This window comes from Cinclus cinclus, chromosome 9 (assembly GCF_963662255.1).
Source record: "Cinclus cinclus chromosome 9, bCinCin1.1, whole genome shotgun sequence".
Classification (NCBI taxonomy): Eukaryota; Metazoa; Chordata; class Aves; order Passeriformes; family Cinclidae; genus Cinclus; species Cinclus cinclus.
In genome coordinates, this window is record NC_085054.1 from 1,083,113 (window position 1) to 1,106,055 (window position 22,943).

Here is a 22,943-nt window from a genome sequence, read left to right on the forward strand (position 1 = left end):
AAAGTGCACAGACATTTACACTTCAATAAGAAAACCACTTTCAGTAGCTCAGTATTATAAAGATGCCATTACAATTATGTTAGTTCTTGATGACCAACTTAGTATTCAACTGCTGTTCTGTAAAACAGGACAAGACAGATTGTACAAAAAGACTTGGGAATGGCATGAACAGCCTTCCATGAAATACAGGTGTCTCAAAGATCATATCCCCAGTGGTGGAGAATGTGGAACTTAAAGGGACTCATTAGCACAGAACTGTTAATAACAGGAAACAGCTATTCCCTTTCAACTTCACAGCCAACAGCCTGTGACCATGAACTTCTGACAATTTTCTGACAGGTCAAGTCAGCTGAAAATGCCATGGCAAAAGCAATGGCTTGATTTGACATATCTGATTAACTGTCTGATTAGGTTCCTCTGGTCATCTCACCACTGCTTTGAGAAGTTGACAGTAACAAGAAGTCTGTGCCCTGAAAATAAGTTATTTTCCAGAGTGAAAACAATCTACTAGCCATAGAGGAAATACAGGTCTGTAAACTGAAACAGCCTGAACTGCTGTTTAGTAAAGTACACAGTGCATATGTTGAGAACAACCACTCACCATATCAAAGGAAATGCTGACCCAAGGAAAATTTCACTACTCCACTTTCTTCTGCAGGAACAGGATATATCTCCTGATTCCTTCAGCAAGGTGGTCTGGAATTTACTGTCCATATCAGACTTTCTTTAATACAGAATGTGTATTGAACCAATAAACCACATGAAGCATGAGGTGGACTGGAAAATGGGATTCCTTTTCTTTAGAAGTCTGTCTGTCACTGTCTTTAGCAGAATCCATAAGAAAGAAGAAAGGACTATCTCTAAATAGAGAGAAATAAAGTGCATATTACCACATACCTCCACCCCCAGGTTAAGGAGTTGTTTCACAATGTTAATCTGCCCATTGGATGCAGCTGCATGAAGTGGGGTGTAACCCTTCTTGTCTTTACAAGTCACTTCTGCACCATGATTAATCAGTAAGGCAACAACTTCCAGGTGACCTTCAAAAGATAAAAGACAGTTATAAATGAGTAGACCATCCTACAGCATCACTTCTCCCAGATTATTGCTTTCTTGCTAACACACTGCCCTTTCACTGCTCTTTCAAAGTGCTCTCACAGTTTTACAAAGGAAGAAAAAGCATTTTCATAAATGTTTCTAATCCTAGCTCCAGGCCTTGTGAAGAAATCCATGCATTCACATTCTCCAAATGTGTCAAATTTCTCTTTACTGAATTGATTTTCCACTTGCCGAAAGAACAAAACCACACCCCTTTTCCATTTATTTCTCTCAAGCTAACAGAGTGTGTTTTATTCTCCCTCTTATAGAGGGTAGTGATACAGTGAGCAGTGGAACATGGCAATGCAAGTCTCCCAAAACAGCATCCTATTAATGTCACCTGCAAACACAGCTGCTAACACTTCTTGGGTGTTGTTACAGATGAAAAACAACCTTAATAAACTACAAAATGAAGAGGTACAGTCTTTTTGCTTCTAGCTGAGACAGAACTGTCTTAGAATTAAACATTTATTTGTCAAACATCATACAAAGTTGTGCTCCATCTGAGTTGCACAACACTTTCATGCCAGGGGCAGCTCTGGTCATGTGCAGGTCCTAGGAGACCATATGTACAAAGTCCATAGATAATTAGTGTCCAAAAATAATTAAATATTCTGGAAACTCTGTGAGGGTTTACAGCTCTCATTGTCTAACTTCTGTCTAAATTGCACTACAGACTCCATTGCTAATTTAGGCTTTAGATGTTATCGAAATACTTTTAAAAGTACGTAATGAAATTCTGAAAACATTTAAGTGGAAAAGAGGCGTGGAATTGCACAGTAAAATGTAAGAGGCTTTCAAATCTAGAGAGTGAAGTTCAAAGCTTGTTAGCTCAAAAGCTACATCACAGTTGTCGGCAAGAGGTTTTCCATCTGTGTCTGTGTGCATCAAAAAACCACACAATATGTTTTTCTCACAGTCGGAAATCTCCTACTATCTCATTTCCAAAAGTGGCAGGATTAAAAATCAAGATTTGTGACTGGTCAAATGAAAGAGTTCCTGGCTGAGGGCACACAACTCCCCACAAATTGTAACCTGACATATACAGCCTGGACAACAAAAACTCTTGAACAAGCATGAGCACTATCACAAGCAATCTTGTATTTTTAAATTATAATGTCTCACTGTAAGAAATGTGCCTTTAACTTGAAAGGAATGATAAGGCAAACTGTTTGAAGTAAACAGTATTTGGTAACACCACTTGTTTTTTGAAGAGACATTTGGCTGCTCTTGTCCACTCTGGAATAAAAGGTGGCAATTTGCTCTTAACAGGAAGAAAGTGTCTATTGTGCATTTCCTAAGAATATAGTAACATAGCTACTTATAAACTTCAATAAACAGCAAAATTTATGATCACAGTTACCTGCATTTCATTGAAAGTACTTTTTAGCAAAAACTGAAACAAATATAACCTGGGCTTTTTTTTCTAGCACAAATATAGTCCAGGCTTGACTTAGAGTCAGGATAAAAAGACCAAAATGAAAAAGCAGCACAAAAAGCCCACAATTAACTGTCTTAAAAAGGAAATCCCAGCCAAGTCTCCCTAGCTGCAAACCCATAAACAGACACTGTTTATTTAGATCAGCTGAACCCTTCCCTCGTCAGGATAATCATAACACTCTCTTTCCACGGCCAGGTCTGTTCTTGTCCATTTTAAGACATACTATCTGTTTGTGAATAGGAAATCAAAAAGAAGGAGCAGCAGCCCAAGCCTTACCCATGTACGCTGCCCAGTGAAGAGCTCTTCTGTCCTTTTTGTCAAAAGCATTGATGTTTGCCCCCTTGGCTAAGAGCAAGTTCACCATCTAGAAGTAACAACAGCAGGTAAACCAACCCTCCAGATCACATCCCCAAAGGTTTATAACATATCAATCTTGCAATAAAGCTGGGATCACAAAATGCTGCATTTGAACTATCATTTCTGATATTCTCTATCAAAAATAGATTCAGATTATGAAAGCTAGACACAGGCATTATTATCTGTTTCCTTTGGAAAAGAGTGTCCACTGGACACTTTCCAAAAAGTCCAGTGTTTTAAAGGCCAAACACCATCACTGTTTTATAGGAACTACCATTCCTTTTTCTTCTTTTAATTGAAGTACAACTCATCAACTTGAATTGACAGAAGCTTACTGTTCCAGTCTAGGAGTTTCTATTCCATATCTAGATCTTCAGATGTAGAATGGGAAAATGAGGATCCTTAAATGCAGATCTAAAGACTAGCAAAACCTAGGAGGCAAAAATCTAGGGGCTTTATTTACGTACGTTTTTTCATATAGTTAAATGATAATACTAGAAAGGTTTGCTTGTACAAGTAGGGAAAAACAGAAGCACATTTTCTAGAATTAGAAAAGCTGAGCAACTGGATCTCGCACAGCTGCATGTTTTCTTCAGTGTGGAATGAATCCAGCAGTTTTCCCTTCTTTGCATTCTGCCGCTCGTATTTTCACAGGCAGTCCAGCTCCAAAGAAGCAAGGAGACCCCGGGGCTGCTGGAAGCAGTGGCACAGCCAGCTCTCCAGGAGTGCACGCACTCCTCACTCATCCCCTGGCTCTACACAGGGACCTTCCAACCACTGCCACGTTTCTCCAGGTAGAGAACCCATCCCACAGCTTGGGGAACAGCCAAGTGACAGCAGGGTCAGGGATATGGCAGGGCTCAGTCCTTACCCAGCCACAGCAGGCCAAGAGTAAGAAACAAGACAAGAAACGAGCCAAGCAGTGCAGTGCAGAAGAGGCTCGCAGCGCTCACCTCGACGTGGCCGTTGAGGGCGGCGTGGTGCAGCGCGGTGCGTCCGCCGCGGTCCGACACGTTGACGCTGCTCAGCAGGGGGATGAGGATCTCCGCGCACTTCACCGCCTTGTTGGCGGCCGCCACGTGCAGTGGTGTCTGCCAGTTCTTGTCCCGGGCATTGACATCGGCCGAGTGCTTGATGAGCACCTGCACGGCTTCCTGCAATGGCACAGAATGATATCCATCCACCCATCCATCCATCCATCCATCCATCCATCCATCCATCCATCCACCCACCCAAAACAGCCCCCAGGCTTCCCAAATGCTACTGCCCACTCAAACACCCCAGCACACGTTATTTGAGGGTGTCCTAAACTGCCAGTGCAGGGAGCCTATCCTTTTGTCCTGATTTATAATACAAGATATATATTCTATTACCATCTGAGAAGGGTGATCATCCTTATCTCTGTGGGAAATGTCTTCTGTTGATGGGCCATCACTGATAAGGGTGATCATCCTTATCTCTGTGGGAAGTATCTTCTGTTAATGGGCCATTGAGTCCTACTGTATAACTGATAAGATTACATCATCCCACTGGGAGATGCTCCAGACAGGTGGACGAGCCAAGCCTTTCCTACCTAGATAAAAACTGAGGCTTAGAAGGCCAAAGGCATCCTTTTTCCACTGGATTCCAGAGGAAGAACCAGGCTTTTATCCACATCATGGCTGGACCCTTTGGAGGAAAACTGCACCAGCACCCTGACTGACAGGGTATCAGGTTGTATTCTGACTCTGTCAGTGGTTTTATTTTTATTATTGCATGTATTTTGTTTTTCCTTTTTTTTTCTCTTCCCTATTAAAAATTGTATTACTGACTTGAAGTCTCACTGGTTTTGCTTTTCAAACCAGTACACCTTTGTCGGCTGACTGTTGGAGTCTGTAAGTCAAAAGTCTCTCTGAATTCCCGGAGAGAAATCAAAATGCAGAGATTGAATTAATACCTTTGGGTGGATTAAAATATGTTAAGACACTCACACATAAAATAAAAGTGTAAGTTTAAGTTTTAAAATCAGTAAGCAATTAAGTATAAACTTTAAGTGCTTTTAGTGGATAGAAAGCCTCAAATGCCAGAACAGAAGTACAAGTTCTAGTAATGGTTAATAAACAAAGTTCTAGATACTAGTGTTTCCATGGAGGCTCCAGAAACAGTTTTAAACGTAATAAAACTATAGTAAGACTATTGCCTACATTTTTCAAATAAAACAAAAGAAACCATATGTGTAATTCATACGTACCCTGGCGTGCTAAGAAACTAAAATTCTAATAAGTTAAAAAGTTGTAGTTTTGAGTTTGTGTCTTTAGCATGTTAAGAAGTTTCTGTATAAGAATAGATGCATTGAGGAAAACATCGCCTTGGCCTTTTGCCATTTGATTTTTACTTTGCTTTGCTTTTTGTTTCTATTCCTGCTCTCTCTCCACCATTATCAACACCCAAGAAGAAGACAGGAGCTGCCCAACAATGCTGGCCCTGCCTGAACCTCCAGGAACAACTTCTACTTCAATTTGAGACTTTTTACCAAAACTTAACAAGGACTTTAGCGCCTGTAACTTGCCTTTTAAAACTAAAGTGCTTCTGCAATAAACAACTTCATAGCAACTACTAGCTACTTAACTCATTACAGAAAACAACCCCACAAACAGTGCCTAGAGCATGGCAAGTTTAACCCCAGAGTTGACTAACCATCATAGCTGTGCTCTCAGTGGAGAAATGAGCTCATTGAGCTGATGGGCTCAGCCTTGGCCAGCAGCAGGACACTCCTGGAGCTGCCTGGCACTGGCTCTGTCGGACATGAAGAACTTCCAGCAGTTTCTCACAGAAGATGCCCCCCACTACCAGGCCCTTGCCACACAAACTCAACAAACACTGCTACAGGAATCCTTTACAAAATGAAAAGCATGTCAAAGTAACAGCAAAGTGCTGCACATTTTATTAGTAAACAGGGAAAAGGAGAAAATAAAGAGGAACATGTGAAAACAAAATTTTAGCTTTGCAAAAACATGTAAATGCTGGTGTCCCCAGCTTAGCACTAGCATTCCTTTCCTCCCCAAGGCCTAAGCATAGGCCAAGGGTCTTGACTGCAATATCCATTCTGTCAGCCTGAGACCAAACAGCATCTTTGAAGGTTAATTTTGTTGGTTAAAAGGAAATATTTCCCAGTGAGAAAATGTACTGTTCTCTCTTGAGAGTCCCTCTTGCTGGAGAATTTACTATCAGTTCATTTCTGCTTCTACTCATGCATCTGCCATTAAGCAAGTCAGATAAAAACCACAAATTTTCCACAAAATTGCATTTCTTTTCTTCTTCCTCCCCCCCCCCCCAAAACAAACAAAATATAGAGGAACTACTGGGACACAGTAGCATCCAAGCAGCCTTGTCTGATAAATACAACTTGCATCTGGTATGTGGCAAAGCCCTAGTCTTACATAGTACCTTATTCTTTTTCTGTAAACTATGAAGTTTTCTGTTAAGCCCAGCCAAAATTTTATTAATGAATAACAAATGCATAAAGTATGTTTACACAGTACTTTTATATCTAGAATGGTCCAGGAAGGTGCCTGCAATCTGTATCAATACTACATACATATTGGAAGTTTTATGTCATTATCCTCAACTGATCTTAGCAGTTTCATTTTCTACAGCCATCTCACAAACAGATTTGTTCAGTGAATGACACTGCATCTCTTACAGCACCAATAATGATATATGACTGTTGATATCTCAATAGGATTTTGTTTTTTAAATTACAGGCCAACTATTTTAAGAGTCATTTAAACGTACACTGGAGACCTACCCAGCTGGGACATGAAGTCAGCAGGAAAATTCGTGCACTCTTAGTGAAAGAAAGAAAAAGTTAAAGGATAGTTTTTTAGAAGTAAATAATAAGGACTGAATACCCAAAGCTAAAAATACTTACATTTTTGTTTACATCTGCAGTCTTCTCCTTCAGATTAGGGATCAAAAGATAAAATCCTTTTGGAAAAGGATTTTAATTCTACTATTTCTGAGAGGATGAGGTTCACCCTCCTATTATAGTTTCTCCATATGTGTGCAGTGCCCAGCTATGGTGTAAGCCTCTGCAGTCAGTGTCTCAAGCTATCTCAGGTCATCCCAGTGAAATCTATTAACTTTGTCAAACTGTTTAGGGCTGGAAGCTGATACATCCATCAACAATCCTACACAGACACCCTAAGGGCTGCTGATTTGTAAATAAACACCTAAATCCCTAAAGCCCCTGAAAAATCATTAAAGCATAAGCACAGAAGTGTCCATTTTTTAATCAACATATAAAAGGATTCAAAGAGAGAACTTCTGAATCCTCTGAAATCTTCACAGTAAAAGATTGATAATAAAACTTAAAATTTGTCAGTGATCATTCTAAAAAAAACCTCTGCTCACAAGAACTTCCAAAACTACACTGAGTCCTACTGGTCAACTTCTGGTCCACTTATTCTATCACTGGTAACTCTGAATTCACCGTGTGCTTTCTATTACCATCACCATCAAAGCTGCACATTCCTTCACTTGTGTAAGAAGGTAAAAAAAAAAAAAAGCAGCACTGAAAGACCCTCAAAAATAATAAATCCTCTCTCCAAATTGTTACCAAAACTAGCAATTATAAGTGTAAATAATGAAGCAAAAAAATGCCAGGAGAAGAAAGCTGAATGTGTTTATGAAATGTACCATGGAAAGGGGTCAAAGGCTGGTGCCTTCCCCTGCTGCCTCACCAATGCATCTGGGTACTCACTGAAGGGTACCAGAACTGCCAACACACTTTCTCCCTGTTCTTCATCTGACAAAGAGTTAAAGATGAGACATGAGGCCACAGAAAGGCATACATTTTCTGTTAGGACTGTCACTGATGATAAAAATCACATATTCTGGCACATCTAAAACCAGAAACCAAGCACACTGCAATTCCCGCATCAGAAAGGCTGCGGCTGTTTTTCAAGGTTTAAGTCTGATCTTTGTTTTCCAACATGGCTTTTTGTATTTTGCCTCATTACAGCATTCATGATGTATCAGATATTCCTTTCAGAGGGTTTCAGGGGATGCCAGCAGCTGGGAAGCTCAACCAGCAGCCAAACAACGCCCGAGTTCAGAAGCGAGCCCGGGATTCCTGCCTCCAGGCTTGGCAAGCTCTGGACTGTTACGGAGGTGATTCGAGTCCATCAGGCTCTGGAAGACAGCCACCCTCTGTCTCCTTTACAGCCTCTCCCCTCATCCCCAGCAGCCAATTCAGTCTGCAGTTGGGCTCACAGTAAACGAAGTGTTGGAAGGATAAAAGTAGACAGGGAGGTCCACAATGGAAAGCCAGGAATAATGGTGCAGTTGAAAACAGAGCAGTGCCCGAGCTGCATTCCCAGTAATTATTGCTGCTCCTTTTTAAGATGGCAATGGAAGAGGTGATGTCAGAAGATTTCTGTTTGTCAAGCAGAAGCAATATGGGCAAACCCTCCCTTCTGCACGAATCAAATGCATTAGCAGAAAACCTAACGGATGCCTTGAAATGTAATTAACCAAAACAAATTATGTGGTAATGTGTGTTGGATCACATCCACATCCACTCCCTTCTGGCACACACCCAGCATGCACACACCCACAGGGATTTATTCCTCTTTTTTTCACCACCTGAAGATGATGTGGGCACTGTAGACCACTGTGGACTCTATGCCATGTGAGTCCTGCTCACTGCTCCCTGTGACGTGCTATGGTAATGTGAGCCAAGGTGGAAATCAAGTACATGAAGTCTTAAAAGCAGCTACAGGTAATTGTAAACACTGGCTTCCAGCTGCAATGCCCTGCATGCAGGAAATGCCTTCCCTCTTTGCATGCCCATGCCACCTACCACGGTTCTCCAGGGTTTGCTTTTCCCCCAGCCTGTTGGTTATGTGTAAAAGCAGGCTAATCCAATCTTACTCACTTCACTTCTTGAAGCAACTGCTCGATGGAGAGGAGTCAGCCACATATTGTCCTTGGCATTGACACGAGCGCCTGCAAACAAACAGCAGAGGTTACATGCACTCCTTGGGTGTGACACTGAGAGCCTTGCCCAGCTGCTTCCCAGTGACCAGAGCTCAGTGCATGGTACTCTCAGCGCTCCCCAGGACTCTCCTGGCACCACGGTCACCTTGAAAAGGCATTTCCAGATGTCAGAGAGATAAAATGGGGCTCAGAAAGAGAGGAACTGGATAGATAGGACTGTTATAAGGAATTGCTTTGTTACAGCACACAAAAGAAGCAAGGTTTGTTGGAAGGGATTACATAAGTGTGTGTGTACATGTGTGTCTATTTAGACGAATTTTTTTAGATCAACTCTTGCAGCTGGGGGGAAGAAAAGTGCCCTTCGCTCAAAGCACTCTGCTGTCTGCAGACATAATGAAGTGAACTAGCCTGAGCAACCATCTCTTGTTTCCAGCTCCATCAGGCAGACCACCAAAAAATAACCACTTGCCTGCTTTGCAAATCCTGCTGGGATCAAGAGAACAGGGCCAGGAAATGCTCAGGTTGGAGAAAAAAAACTAGGCAGTTACTACATCAGGCTCTGTGGGTGTTACTGGGCAAACAGGAGGAGAGCAGGGATGAAGACCACTCATCTGCTTCCTGTGCAGTTCAGTGCTAACAGGTGCTCTGACAAGGGCAGCTGGCCAAGAGGATGGGTTTGGGCTGGCTTGCCAGAAAAAAGGACAAAGGAAGACTATTTGACAACTACGGTGATTCTGGCTGACTGCAGACCCAAATTTTTATTTCTTAAGGCATCCTGTACATTTGTGTGATCAAAAATATTTGTTTGCAAGAAATAATAAAGCTATTCACTGATATGATACCTCAGGAAGGAATCTAGTGATAAGGACAAGAGAAATTAATTTTTAAAAGGGCTTAATCTGAAAATATTTTACTTCACAGGTTTTGCTTCACAGCAGTATTAGTGTGAGAAGAGTAGCACATGCAGAAAAAAAATGTAGAGAAGCACAGGTGTCATGCACACAGCCTGAGTGAGCCTCTGAACTTAATGAACAAAGGGATTCTTAAGCTTCATTTTGCACCATAACTTAAGTGCATTCAAAGGATGTAATTAATAAATCCCACTCTCTGAATCACCAGTACTTTCTGAGAGCTGATTCTCAGGAATATTAAGATGCTTGCCTGTGAGTCACAGTGGTTATTGGGAATCATGCTAGATAACCAGAGAAGAAACAAGTTCTTGCATATTTCCACAAGTCAGGATGCAGTTTTTTTGGCTGCAAGAAAAATAAGGCCACTTTCATAACTACTGCAACAATTAGAGGCAATCCTCCAAACTCACCTCAGAACCTGGTACCTGGTGGTACAAACTGCCCTCTGGAAAAACACCCTTTAGAAAAGACAGAGTTTCAAAGAGTTTTCTAATTAATCTAAGCAATCTGCCTTCCTCTGTCTTTGTGAGAAAGCCATTACTACTTACATGAGTTGACACATTAGCATCCTGCCCTTTGCCTGCACTGTATGAGGCTCCAAAGAACAATGAAGCAATAACTTTCTCCACCATCAGGAAGCCAACAGGACTTCAAGGCACCTTCCATTATCCTGATTTGGCCTGGTAGGGGCCTTGGAGATGGAAACTGCTTACAATAATTCCTAGAGATTGACATCAAATACCTCTTTTTGGGTTTAGAAATTGTTTTTGCATTTGCCTTGGGGTTTTGCCTTACGTTCTTAACTAAGGTTTCTTTTGTTTTATCTCTACACATTCACTAACTCCTACAAACAGATGGTTGCAAATAAGAAAAGATAATATGTAGAGTAGCAAAGCATGACCAACATTATTCCTCAGTATTTAACAACTCCTGCAGCACTGGTGACTACGAAGATGATGAGAAAACCTAGAGGTATCTCTGTCAGTAGCTACTCATGCTACACTGATCTGCTTACCCTTGAGAAACTGAAAGCTACCAAGAAAGCAATTGAAGAAAACAGTAAAAGGAAAAAAAAGGCAAGTATAAATAAAAAAATACACAGCATGCTATCAGCGTTTTCTCTCTCAGCTGTTTTCCACTTTCCTTTATCTCTTTGTGCCTCTTTACGTGAAACAGTGAAATTGCTCTAATGCCGAGCATCAGTTGAATAAGTTTGTGATTTCTGTTTTTCAGGAGCTACACAATTCAGCTGTTTCCTGTTACAGAACCTGCTCTTGTCCATTTACTGAGATGCACATCTACTGAAGAGATGTCTCAAAACATTTCCTCTGTACTGCCACTTCCTTCACCAAAATTCAGCTTCTTGGTTCCCAACAGTTCTTTGCAGGCAATGGTTAACAACAATGAAAAAAACTTCATCAGCACTGATGCACTTGTTTGGGGACATAAAATATCTGCCATTTTGAGGATGATCAAGCAGAGGCACTGGGAGAGCAATGCTCATGTTTTCAAAGGTGTCCTCTACACTCTAGGAACTTGGGGCCCATCCCGTGACAGCCCTGAGGACAGCCCTTTGAAAGCAGAGTAACACAGAAATCCAATTTTAAAGACTGAGAGCTCCTGAACATGCTAATACATCTAAAATGGGCTGCGTACAAACCCCAGCAGCTTAAATTTTGAAGACCATCCCACAACACATCCTCAAAGAAAACCAGTAATTCAGTGTGTCCCTCCCTTTGCTCTGGACCATGTACCTTAAACACATTTCAGTGCATTTCCTACAATACTCCATGAATTAATCTGTGTGTCTATAGGACAAAGAGGGCTGAAAAACACTCAAACTGGTGTAAATTGTGTCAGTCATAGCACGGTCTCCCTTGAAAATGTAAGCTACTTTAAAGATTTCACTCAAAATCCTTTCAGATAGCCACAACATCCACCCATCCTATAAAATATCCACTTTTAAAAAGCAGCTCTTCAGAGTAAAGCCTTTTCTCAGCCTCACCTTCTCTACCATGCTCTTCCTGAGCTGACAGAAAGGCTTAGCTGTAGGGATTTGCCTTCTGAGCCTGAAGTAGACAACATAACATATAATGTTACAGATAAAATCAACAGAGAGGAAGCTTTCTGTATTCTACTTTCCTTTAATATGGCTGTTTTGTAATCTTTGCCATTTTTCACTCTCAAAGTTTTCTGCCAGTAGAGGAAATAAATCTGAAACTGCCTCTGTTCTTTTGAGATCTGAAATAAGCAACTCAATGCTGGCTTTCAGGAATAAAGTTAACATCTCTTTATCTTAACCAAAGTACAGTTTTCCATCCAGCACGTCTGCCAAATCCATATGCTAAATCTCCAATATTAGGGACAGTCAATGAAGAAAGAAAACTGTACTCTTTAGCCTATTAATGTCATTATTTATGTGCACCTTTCCAACTTCTCCTGTAAAACACAGTAACAGGCCCAGTAAGGACAGCTTATTGGCAAGAAGGCAGAGCCTTCTGAAATAGTAAAGCAAGGTAATATTGCCAAGATGGCAAGGGCATGGTTGGGGAACAAGAGGTAAGGGACTGAGCTCAAACATGATGCCCTGAGGCTCAAAGCCCAGGATGGATAGAGGCACCAGCACAAATGGGAATGCAGCTTGTGTTTGCCCAGACAATTGTTTTTGCACATCCATGACTGTGGCATCATACAGAGATCCCTTCTGTGAGATGGTTACCTTGCTCCTTCTCCTTTCTGATAGAAAGGAGGTGGAGAAAGATAGCTGCTTAAAGCTCTCTGTTTTCATGCAGTCTGGAAAAACAAAACCACTCAGCACCCTTCCCCAGTTTGAACCATGTGATTATGGATCAGACCTTGGAAACCTATCTGTAAACCTATCTGGCTCTGACATTTAATGGGCCAGGGTGACTCTCACCAGCTGAGGGATCTGGCATTCTCTCTCCTGTATCAGGTCCAAACAGACTCCATTTCAGTGGCTACCCAGAAAGCCATTCCTGGTCTGTCTCCAACCCCCCATGCAGAAATTTCATTCATTAGACACCACATTTATTTGTGCCACCACCAGTTAATGGACCACAAATCTCAGAAGGTGTGTATTGTATTTAATTTAATTTCTCTCCTGAACACTGTACAAAATTAAATGTTGATATTCCTCCTAGCTTCTACTCATGCTGAGAATATTACTTGACACCAACAGCAAGTATTTGTGTGCTTTCTCTCTGTGAAAACACCATCTCATTTTAAGTCAGACAATGAAGTTTTTCTGCCTATGTAACTAAATGTCATGTTCAGATTAATATTTTATGATACACTTTTACTACTACCATTTGTTCCAGTTCACAGATAGATCACAAAGAGATGCTCATAACAAGCCATAAACCTGCTCCTCCAAGCCTCAGAAACCTCTAAACCTGCTCTTGGATACAAGTACTCATGCTCATCATGAGTAATGATACTTCAGATATTAAAGAACAATGAATAAGTAGAATGCAAAATACAAAATTAATTTTGACTCATGCTGAGCCAGTTGGGAAAGAGACACACAGTTCCTGCAGACTGAACCCCAGGACAGTCCAACTAACACAAAGTTCAAATTTTAAATGCCCACATTTTAAGTTTTTCGCACTCACCTGGATATATTAAAAAAACTCCCCAAGATGGATCACCTACACTTAATGCTGTTGATCAGACAAACCCTGTAGCCCAGGGATGACATTTTGGCAGTGAGGTGCTGGAACTAAGTGTCCCAGAAGAATTCTAGACAGCCTTCTTCCCTCATCAGGAATGTTCACTGGGACATTTTCAGATGTTGTTTGGGAAAGATGGGTGAAATTGTTTCACCTTTTTCTCTATGAGGATATTGCCTGTGCTGTTGTTTGCAAAACTTGAAAAAGTGCATTGCTCCTGCAATCTCCTCACACCACAATGGAACAGCAGTGTGTGGAAAACAACACACCCTGCAAGAACACATGCACAGATTAAATTTATGAACTCCTTCCTCCCAAGGAAGAAAATCATGCTTGCATTTAGCACACTGAAAACCCACCAAGCATAACCTGCCAGCAGAGCAGTGTTCTTTTCAACCATTCTGCTGCCAGCAGGGGTAGAGCACAAAGAGCTGATGTATGATGTATGTTCAGCCAGTTACCCTCACAAAGCAATTAAGCAACCCAAAATTCCCCCAAAATTAATAGAGGAAACACATAGCTACAGCAAGCTGAGTTCTCATTTTCTGCCTTTTCCAGGTCTGGCTAGACCAAATAAAAATGATTGTGTGGTCTGCATGTACCCATCTACAGCCTGATCTGACTTTGAAATTTGGTGCTTTAAGCAGGAGGCTGGACCAGGTCATCTCTAGAAATACCATCCAGCCTGAATTATTCTAGGATTTAAGGCTGGAAATTAGAAGGTGCCTTGTAATCAAAAGGCTGAGAGTTCTGAAAAAACTTTAAAAAAATTAATGGAATTCATTTGAAGAAGCAGTCTACAAATTCATGAAATCAATTGTGTAGCAAGGTTGCTTGCAAGGCGTTAGAAGTTTGTACCATAAGGTTCCCTTCAGTCCCACATTCTTAAATCCCCATAAACTTTACTCTTACAGTTCTCCAGCTTAGAAAAACACTGCCTTTGAAATCTGCAAGCACAGCCAGGAGTTTCCCATGAATTATGCTCTCTTCTTGAAAGATGACTGCTTTATGCTTTGTTCTGTCATATTTTGATTGTGTTTTCTGCCACTACAACAGTTGGGAAACAGGGGGGTTTTTTTATTTCTTTTGTTTAGATACTTCCTACTACACAGTTTCTAACCTCCAAATAAACTTCCTGGCTCTTAGAAACATGGCTCTAATGTAAATAGCAGTTACAATTCATTTAAGCTAATTTATAATTTTTTTGCTATTATTCCATAATTTTTGCTTAACAGGAATTCTTGGATTATACTCCAGGATATGAAGCCACACTTCAGTTAGGTACTTCAGCAAGTTTCTGAATTACAAATACTGCCAGTTTGAAAGCTTTATAAGTTGTTAAAAGCTAGTTACTTTATTAATTCTGCTCTGTCACAGGGTGCATTTCACAATTGTATCACCAAATTTAAATATTTTCTAACCTTGCAAGAAATGCAACCAGCTCTGTGAAACTCAGAAATAAACAGTGCCCAAAACGCCCTCATATATGCTTTGCTGGGTATTCCTTGTGGCTTTAAAATTAGCTGATTTACCAGTGAACAGCAGTGAGGGACTATACTTTACCTGACAAAATGAGAAGCTCAATGATGTCTGCATCTCCCAGGAATGATGCAACGTGAAGAGGGGTTCTCTTCTCAGCATCCTACAAAACCACAGATTGTCCAGTTATAAAACATGGTCAGTAAGTGCAAGCATTGGTGCTAAAGAGCAAAGGATTTGTATGTGTTTATTTTTCTGTGTGCATTTCTGTTTGTGAGTAGAAATGCAATCTCAGCCAGTGAAGGACAAAATTCAAGACCTTAACAACACAATTCCTCCCAATAATCCTCTATTTTGTATCACTCATTTCCACCAGACTTTGCCAGAGACATTGCCTTTACTCTGATCTCCTGTTACAGGTAGATGAAATCAAAGCTAAAATAAGCAAGGAAAGCATCTTAATGTCTCTTAGGTATCTCAGAGACATAATGCAGATGCTTTTGGATATCAGACTCTGTAATGCAGTTTGCATCAGCAGTACAACACCAGAGTCTCCAAAAGGATAACTCAGGAGAATTATTTGGAACCACACACAAGGTCAAGATGCAAACTCCTCTTGATCTACAAAGGGTCTTGTACACCATAGCCTGGATATCTACAGCAGCCCAAGACATAAAACTTCTGAAGTTATATATATATAAGTTCTGAAATACATCCAGGGGTTTATTTTTTATTATTTCTGTAATTTTCCAAATTAAGGAGTCCATTTTAAAGATCCTTTTTTTTTTCATTTCAAGGGGTATAAATGCAGTGTTCACAAATCCCCTTTATTTTATTGCTTTATTCAGCTGATTCCAGAACACAGGCTTTTAAAAGAAACTGCTAAATATTACAATGTGGGCAACAACAATCACAAGAACTGCTAATACTGCTCATTATGCTATTTGATCCCTGTTTCCAGCCTTAAATGTATTTTGTTTTGGTTTCTGAACCACAGAAATAAGTTCTCAGAGACCTTATCAATCAAACTTATTGCGACTTACTAGCATTACATATTTTAAACTGGTAACAAATTCAACACTTCCTGCATACAATACCAACAGAGAAACACTACCAATATTTACAGTCTGTCCCTGAAAAAGATCTCTGAGCTTGTCATGAAAAATATCACTTTCAACATGCCCAAGCAGTCATCAACCATAAGCTATTTTGGAATATCTTCAAAGTATGCTATAAATGTGGACAAATCTGTGTAGCAGAACCATTTGTCATGGGAATGCTGAAAATTGTTTTCTGGCACTGAGAAGCACAGAGCCACTGATCACCAGAACAATTTATGTTTAATTTTTGTGTTTGTAGGAATCTTTTAAACATACATAATGCAGTTAGTCCTCAAATTCTGCTGCACTGGGTTTTGATCTTATGTGCTAGGCACACACAGTAAATCACTCAGAAGACTGGGTACACAAAACCCTGATTGTCACAGGTCAGAGGGGAAGATCTAATACAGGCTTTCACCTTCCCACATGGTAGGCAAATTAAAAGAATATTAAGCAGTGTCCATGCAGCAATGTCCACTCAGGAACCAATATCACAAATTACTCTCATATGCTTCATTCCTAACACCACACAACAGCTCCTCCAGGCTACATAAGTGCATGTGAGATCTTCCACAGTTTTCATATTCTCTGTCCTTAGGCTACCCATGGCAAAAAATATACTGACTGATCAAGCATATACATAACAACAGAACCTGTTTTGGGTTTTTTTTTCCTTAGTTTGTTGATATTAATGCACGAAGCTTCTTTAGTACAACACAGTACTTGTAATAGCCATTTGTACCTGTCAGTGCAACACAGCCAAGTCTGCCAAGAGCAGAGCAGTTTGAAGCTGAATGCTAATGATATGAGACCAAGCAATTTTCTCTATCGTGGAACCAAGGCTACCCAGTGCTTTGCTGATTATAAGCAATTTTCTGTACTAAAATGTAAATCTGGTAAATCCAATGCAAATTTGATCACTGAGGGAGGAAAGGACATGAAACAGAAGACTTTACTCTTCTGTAACAGCAATAACTAACTCTGCAAGCTTTCTAAGCTTTCAGTTTTTAAAATCAATACAAAGTCCTTTAATATTGAATGTAAACCAAGTTTTCAGAGAAAGCCAAGTTAGTCATGAAACCGGATTTAAGCTTTATTTCCCCAAGACGAAAAAAACCCCAAAATTTCTCCATTTATCACAGCCAGGCACAAATCAGTGTCACTTGCACACAGAGCCCTACAGGCAGCATTTTCAGGAGTCTGGCAGGGAGAAATCCACACACGGCACCGGTAGCCGAGCGTGCGGTTGAGCAACGCACCGGAGGAACATCCTCGAGTTCCTGTTCAGCACTGGTACCAAAGCACAGGAACTGAGGGTCTTCTGTCCCACCAGAGTCATTGTGTCCCCCTCAGAGCCATGGTCCCTCACTCACCAGCTTGGCCCAGCACCCCAACATTCATTCATTCATTCATTCATTCATTCATTCATTCATTCACTCAGCTCCAGACACCCTTGTCCTGTGCTGGTGATAACAGGAGTAAATCAACAGTGAAGTAAATCAATAATTATCTAAAGACTGCAGGCTATACACAGAGAAAGGGATAAAAAATTGTCATTTCAAGGAAAGGTTTGGCAGAACCCCAAACCTCAACGTACATTATCAAGGCAAGGAAAGTAAGTGGGGTAACAGGATTACCAAAAGCATTAAGAGAAATAATGAGACCTGCTTCAAGTGCACTTCTCAGAAGAACGAAAGGTCAGCAAGAGACAGTAGATAAGCTACAAACAATGGCTAGAAAATCATGCTGAGATGAGATAAACTTTCTTTCCAGTACCTAAAGGGGGCCTACAAGAGAGTTGGAGAGGGACTTTTCACAAGGGAGTGTAGTGATAGGAGAAGGGGAAATGGCTTCAAGCTGAAAGAGGGCAAGTTTAGATTAGATACTGAGAGTAAATTCTTTACTGTGAAGATGGCGAGGTACTGAGACAGGCTGTCCACAGAAGCTGTGGCTGCCCCATCCCTGGAAGCTGGATGGAGCTTTGAGCAAACTGGCCTAGAGAAAGGAGAAAGGTGTCCCTCATGTCTCAGGAATGAGACGACCTTTAGGTCATTTCCAACCCTGAGCATTCCGTGATTCTATGAAAACTGTATTTGTAGCCTATATTAGTTCACAGAAAAGATGATGCTGCAGGTTAACATTATCTGTATACCTTTTTTTTTTTAAATACAGATAAAAGAAACTAAGAATCTAACAGCCAGGCAATCAGGAACAGAAGGCCTCAGCAAGAAAAACACTCAACACATGCTTAAACTGTTCAAGTGATCACAGTGGCCCTGATAAGGCCCTCACAGGCTTAAAGTTAAACTAGCCCTTAAGTGCTTTATTGGATCAGAGCCTGGGGTACATGGAGATTAGCAGAACAGAGAGCTGAATGAATCAGTACATGTAAAATAATCAGGCACATTAAGGAAAGGCCCTACACTTTCTCCTCAACACAACCTACATGTCAAAGGAGATAATGGATTTGAATTTTGATATTAACTGCAACAGCTCAGATCAAGTGATGCTAAGGACAGAGTTATTTATTATTAAAATGTAAGTGCAACTGCTGCAGAAAATAAATGTATGTATCCTTTCTTTGTCACCAAACGGAGTGAGCAGCTAACAGGAATAGTTGGAGATTACAGAAGGAGTTTAATCCACCACAGAAACAGAGTTACTGAAGCCTTTGGATTTCCACCACTTTCAAAATGTGCCTGGGTGGCAGAATCAAGCACATGAAGGGCTATAACTTCCACTAATCAAGCCTAACCAAAATAAGGACAAAAACAAACCTCCTGCTCATTCACTCCATTTACAGTTGTTACATCTGAGTATACCTCATTTAAATAACACAACCATTAAAAAAATGCTCAGATACAAGTTGACTTCAGAAAAATTAAATACTGGGAACTGTTAGGAGCTAATGAAGAGGCTAAAAGCATATGAGCACCTACTTCATGGGCTATTCACATCTCTTCAGAGCCAAAAGCTGATGGTGTACCAAGAAAATCTCTGCTGCTTCAAGGATTTCCTCCTCCTCAAACATTCTTTTATTAAAGCCTGTAATTCACAAATCAAAATGTTTGACCGTGAGCACCACAGGTGCAGGTGAAAGTCAAGCTGTGTGATTTATGCTTTGTGCTCTGTAATAGAAATTCCCACCCAAAAATGCAAATCCTTGTTCCAGCACCTCTCATCCCACAGTCTTCAGTTTATCCTCAGAAATAAAGATTTTTCTGGACTGAGTCTTAGATTGCCAAGTACTCAGGAAGCAGAAGAGGGAAATACTATGATCGTCTAGAGCAAGAGAAATTATCTTCTTTCTCTCCCCTCATCTAACAATTGTCTTCCATAAGGCTGAAAGTGACTTTTATGCTAGAAAAGCATAACTTCAAAAATTATTTACTAATTCCAGACTGAGACCATAGAAACTGTTATCCTAAAGAATGGAAATATTTTCATGCTTGCAGCTATTCACTGTAATACTCAAAAGACAGACTTAAACAACTCCTCCATTTTTATAAACACAATATTGACTTTGGATGGGGGTTGTTAAAGCATGGGAGCACACATCACTCAGGATGGGAAAAGGTTTAGAAAATTCAAGTATTTCAGGCTGATATTGCTACCTTTGAAGACAAAATGCAGTTACAGCCAAACCCTGCTGTGTTTATGGTCTATACATCCTTAACTGCCTCAAACTGATGACATGAGTCACCAGCACAGAGATATACACATACATAACATAGTAACCATTAGTACAGTACCTGTAAGGTACTGCTGCTGCAAGGCAACCCAGGATATTTCAGACTCTCAAGTCTCTGCAGCAGGATTTTCTTCACAGTTCAAAAATTTTCTCTATAAAGTACTAAAAAAAAAAAAATAAATTCTAAGCCAAAGAAATATTTTAAGTAAACAGAAGTCATGCTAGTTACCTTGCACTACGAACATCAGTGTAATTTTATATTCCATTTTGCTACATAATGGAGAATTGTTCATAATTTCTGTAGGAAAAAAATTCTCCATCACTTCCCACTTAAATAAACAGTATATTAAACAGCATTGCCAGAGGCTAAATACCCATTTCAGCTATCCCAAACCTGCGAAGTCCTTCAGAACACACAACCCTAAATATGTGCCTATTTGTGCCCCTCAAGCACTCACAAGCACTTCCAAAAACATGCTTGGCAATAGCACAGGAATGTATAGAACTTGTGTGCCTGTGGGAAGACCTGGATGAACCCTGGATCCTCCTGACAAAGGCAGTCCTGCAAATCTATGCCTTTCCAAGCAGGATAATGAGGAGAAAAGTACTGAACTGCACACATTCATGTGTCTCCATAATGGCTTCCTTCCTGCCCCCCCCCCGCCCTATTATATCTCATTATAAAACATCCCCTAAATACATGGTGCTGCATGTATGGCCCTGCAACCTCTGCTCCTGCTGCTGCCTGTTCCTCTGCAGACACCCTGCAGCTGGAAACAGTGTTCCACCCAAGAGAAAACACAGCATTAGGGGACAGAAAATAAAAACAGAGAATGAAATTACTTGCAAACAGCACATCAGTTACGGGGAAGAATACTGGAAGGTTTTTTCACTATTTATCTACTTTGGATATTTTGAAGTGAAACTCAACTGGAAGACTGAGATGAAAATGGAAATTTCACGGGAAGGATTTTGGTTTGTAACATCACACACAACAACTGGAGTTTGCAGACGTAAGGTGCTGCACAGCACGTGTATTATGAATCCCAAAGAAAGAAGGGGTAAGTACTACAGATTAGTCCCTAGATTTTTGGGTCGTTCTCTCCCAATCTTCCCTAAGTAAAAACAGCACCCAAAATACCCCATCTGCATACACAGAGCACGACCACCCTGCTGCTTTACCCAACAGCAAGCGTAGGAGATGTCTACCTGCAATTAATCTGGTAGTCTGGATTGTCCAAGTGACATCACAAATGTCCTGGGAAAACAGGCTGCTGAGTGCCCACCACACTCCCCATGGATGCAGTCTGTATTCAGTACCTGGGGGAGGGAACTGCTCATTGCCAGCTAAATATCACAGGGTCCGTGCCCTCAGGGGGTCTCAAGTGGCATCACGCACCCCCAAAGCAAAGGTAGGGACTGGAGAGGTCCAAGTGGTAATTAGGGTAGCAAATTAATTAAAACCACACCTGCAATCCGATCAGATTTTGCTTTGTTGCAAAATAGAAGTCACAATTACTGCAGTATCCAGAATGCAGCCATTTCCATCAACAAACAAGTCCTTGGCTTTGGAAGTTGCTAATTATTTTACCAGACCAAAAAATAAAAAAAGCAATCTTTTAAACTTCTGATTTCCTCCAAACTCTTTCCTGAGATGAACTGTCTCTTGGGATGTCTGCATATGCATTCCTAATTTTGTGTTGTTTCTCCATGCGCTTTTTCTTCTGTCTTCCAAATACTTCTCTTGATGGAGATTAACAAAACTCCTATTTTTTAAACTTCAGAAATTCCCAAAGCTTGCTGCAAAAACAGACTTTTACTTCATATCCCTGTCCTACCCACATTTGAACTATTCCAGCGTTAACACAGCCAACCAAAATGATCCACAAAGGACAGATCTCTGCCAAGCTGTGTCAGTTTTCCTCTCAAGTGAGCAACCAAAGCTAACATGGAAGTAATTAAAAACACCCTTAAAATAGAAACAGAAGCATGTGATGCAAATTGCCAGCTCACGGAACAATGAGGGGGAAATCTTTTCATCTTTCTTCAGCGATATTTTAAGCAATTGACACTTCCCTGCAGTCACTACTCAGAACACAACCTTCGGGGTTTGTGTTGACCGGTATCTTTTTAATTACTTCAAAGAACAGCTTTGAGTTTTGCTCCTGATGAGGAGAAGCATACTTGGGTGGATTTTGAGCATTGTAAGCAGCACTCTGGGCAAAACCATTCAATGACTTTTTCTATTAAGTACTATGGTTCTCATCTGCAAAACACATATTCTTCATCTAATCTTGCATCTGACAGCTGAGAGTATCTCCCTAGCAACCATCACTAACACAACTTGCAGTCAAAGGATAGAAAAACACTGGAGAAACCCACAGTAACTTTGTACAGGAAATGCTGTTTTGAAAACCCAGCGTGAAATACAGAGGAAATTTTGGCACTGTGGTGTTCACCTACCTTACTGAGGGTGTTTTGTTTGGCTGGGTTTGGATTTTTAATTTGGTTTATTAAGATCATCAGCAAAAACAAAGAAGGAGGAAACTGAAGGGAGATGGTTCTTTAAGGAAGCACTTTTAGGAACTTTCAGGAAAACAATCATGTACTGATAATCACAGGGGAAGCTTAACATCAAGGTCCTGGATCAGATTTAGAAGTGGCTAATGTCTTTCCTTCTACTGGACAGCAAATGAGGTGGAGCCTCAGCCAACCACATCTGTAAGATCACCTCTCTAGTTCCTTTTGACAGCTCTGAAACAGACAATTGGACCCCACTACCTGCAAAAGTTGCAGTGCCAAGACCATACCAGATCAACTGTTGGAGTTAGCAATGAATAAACTGATGGATTTACATCACAGCAAGACATGAAGAAAATGAAGGTTGACTCAAAAGTCCAGGAAACACCTGGAAATTATCATTCTGCTTCTGCTTTATATTCTCAGCACTTTGAGAGGCCACAGATTGTAGTCAGGACTGGCAGGACTTGTTTCTAACAGTACAGATATAAGTTAAAATCAAAGAGGGGAGGAGGGAAATCCCTTCCCAGTTCCTGCAAAAAATGACCAAGTTGACTTGGAGATATTTTTTTCATTGCCAAAGCACTCAACTACTTCTTGTTTACAGCTGCTTACCATTCTGGCTAGAATAAGCCAATCTGAAAAACAGTAATTCCTTTGTGGGCAAATTGTGGCCAA

The 22,943-nt window shown here is 40.7% G+C and overlaps 1 protein-coding gene across 1 annotated transcript in view; it reads right to left on the minus strand.

Annotated features, from left to right (window-relative positions):
• ANKRD44 (ankyrin repeat domain 44) overlaps nt 1–22,943 on the minus strand; it is a 130,562-nt gene that overhangs the window by 43,090 nt on the left and 64,529 nt on the right. Inside the window, exons 3-7 of the mRNA XM_062498744.1 lie at nt 15,039–15,117; nt 8,814–8,884; nt 3,850–4,050; nt 2,816–2,903; nt 898–1,040 (exon numbers count right to left, since the gene is read on the minus strand). Coding sequence (XP_062354728.1) covers nt 898–1,040; nt 2,816–2,903; nt 3,850–4,050; nt 8,814–8,884; nt 15,039–15,117 — 582 coding nt within the window. The remainder of the gene's footprint in view (nt 1–897; nt 1,041–2,815; nt 2,904–3,849; nt 4,051–8,813; nt 8,885–15,038; nt 15,118–22,943) is intronic.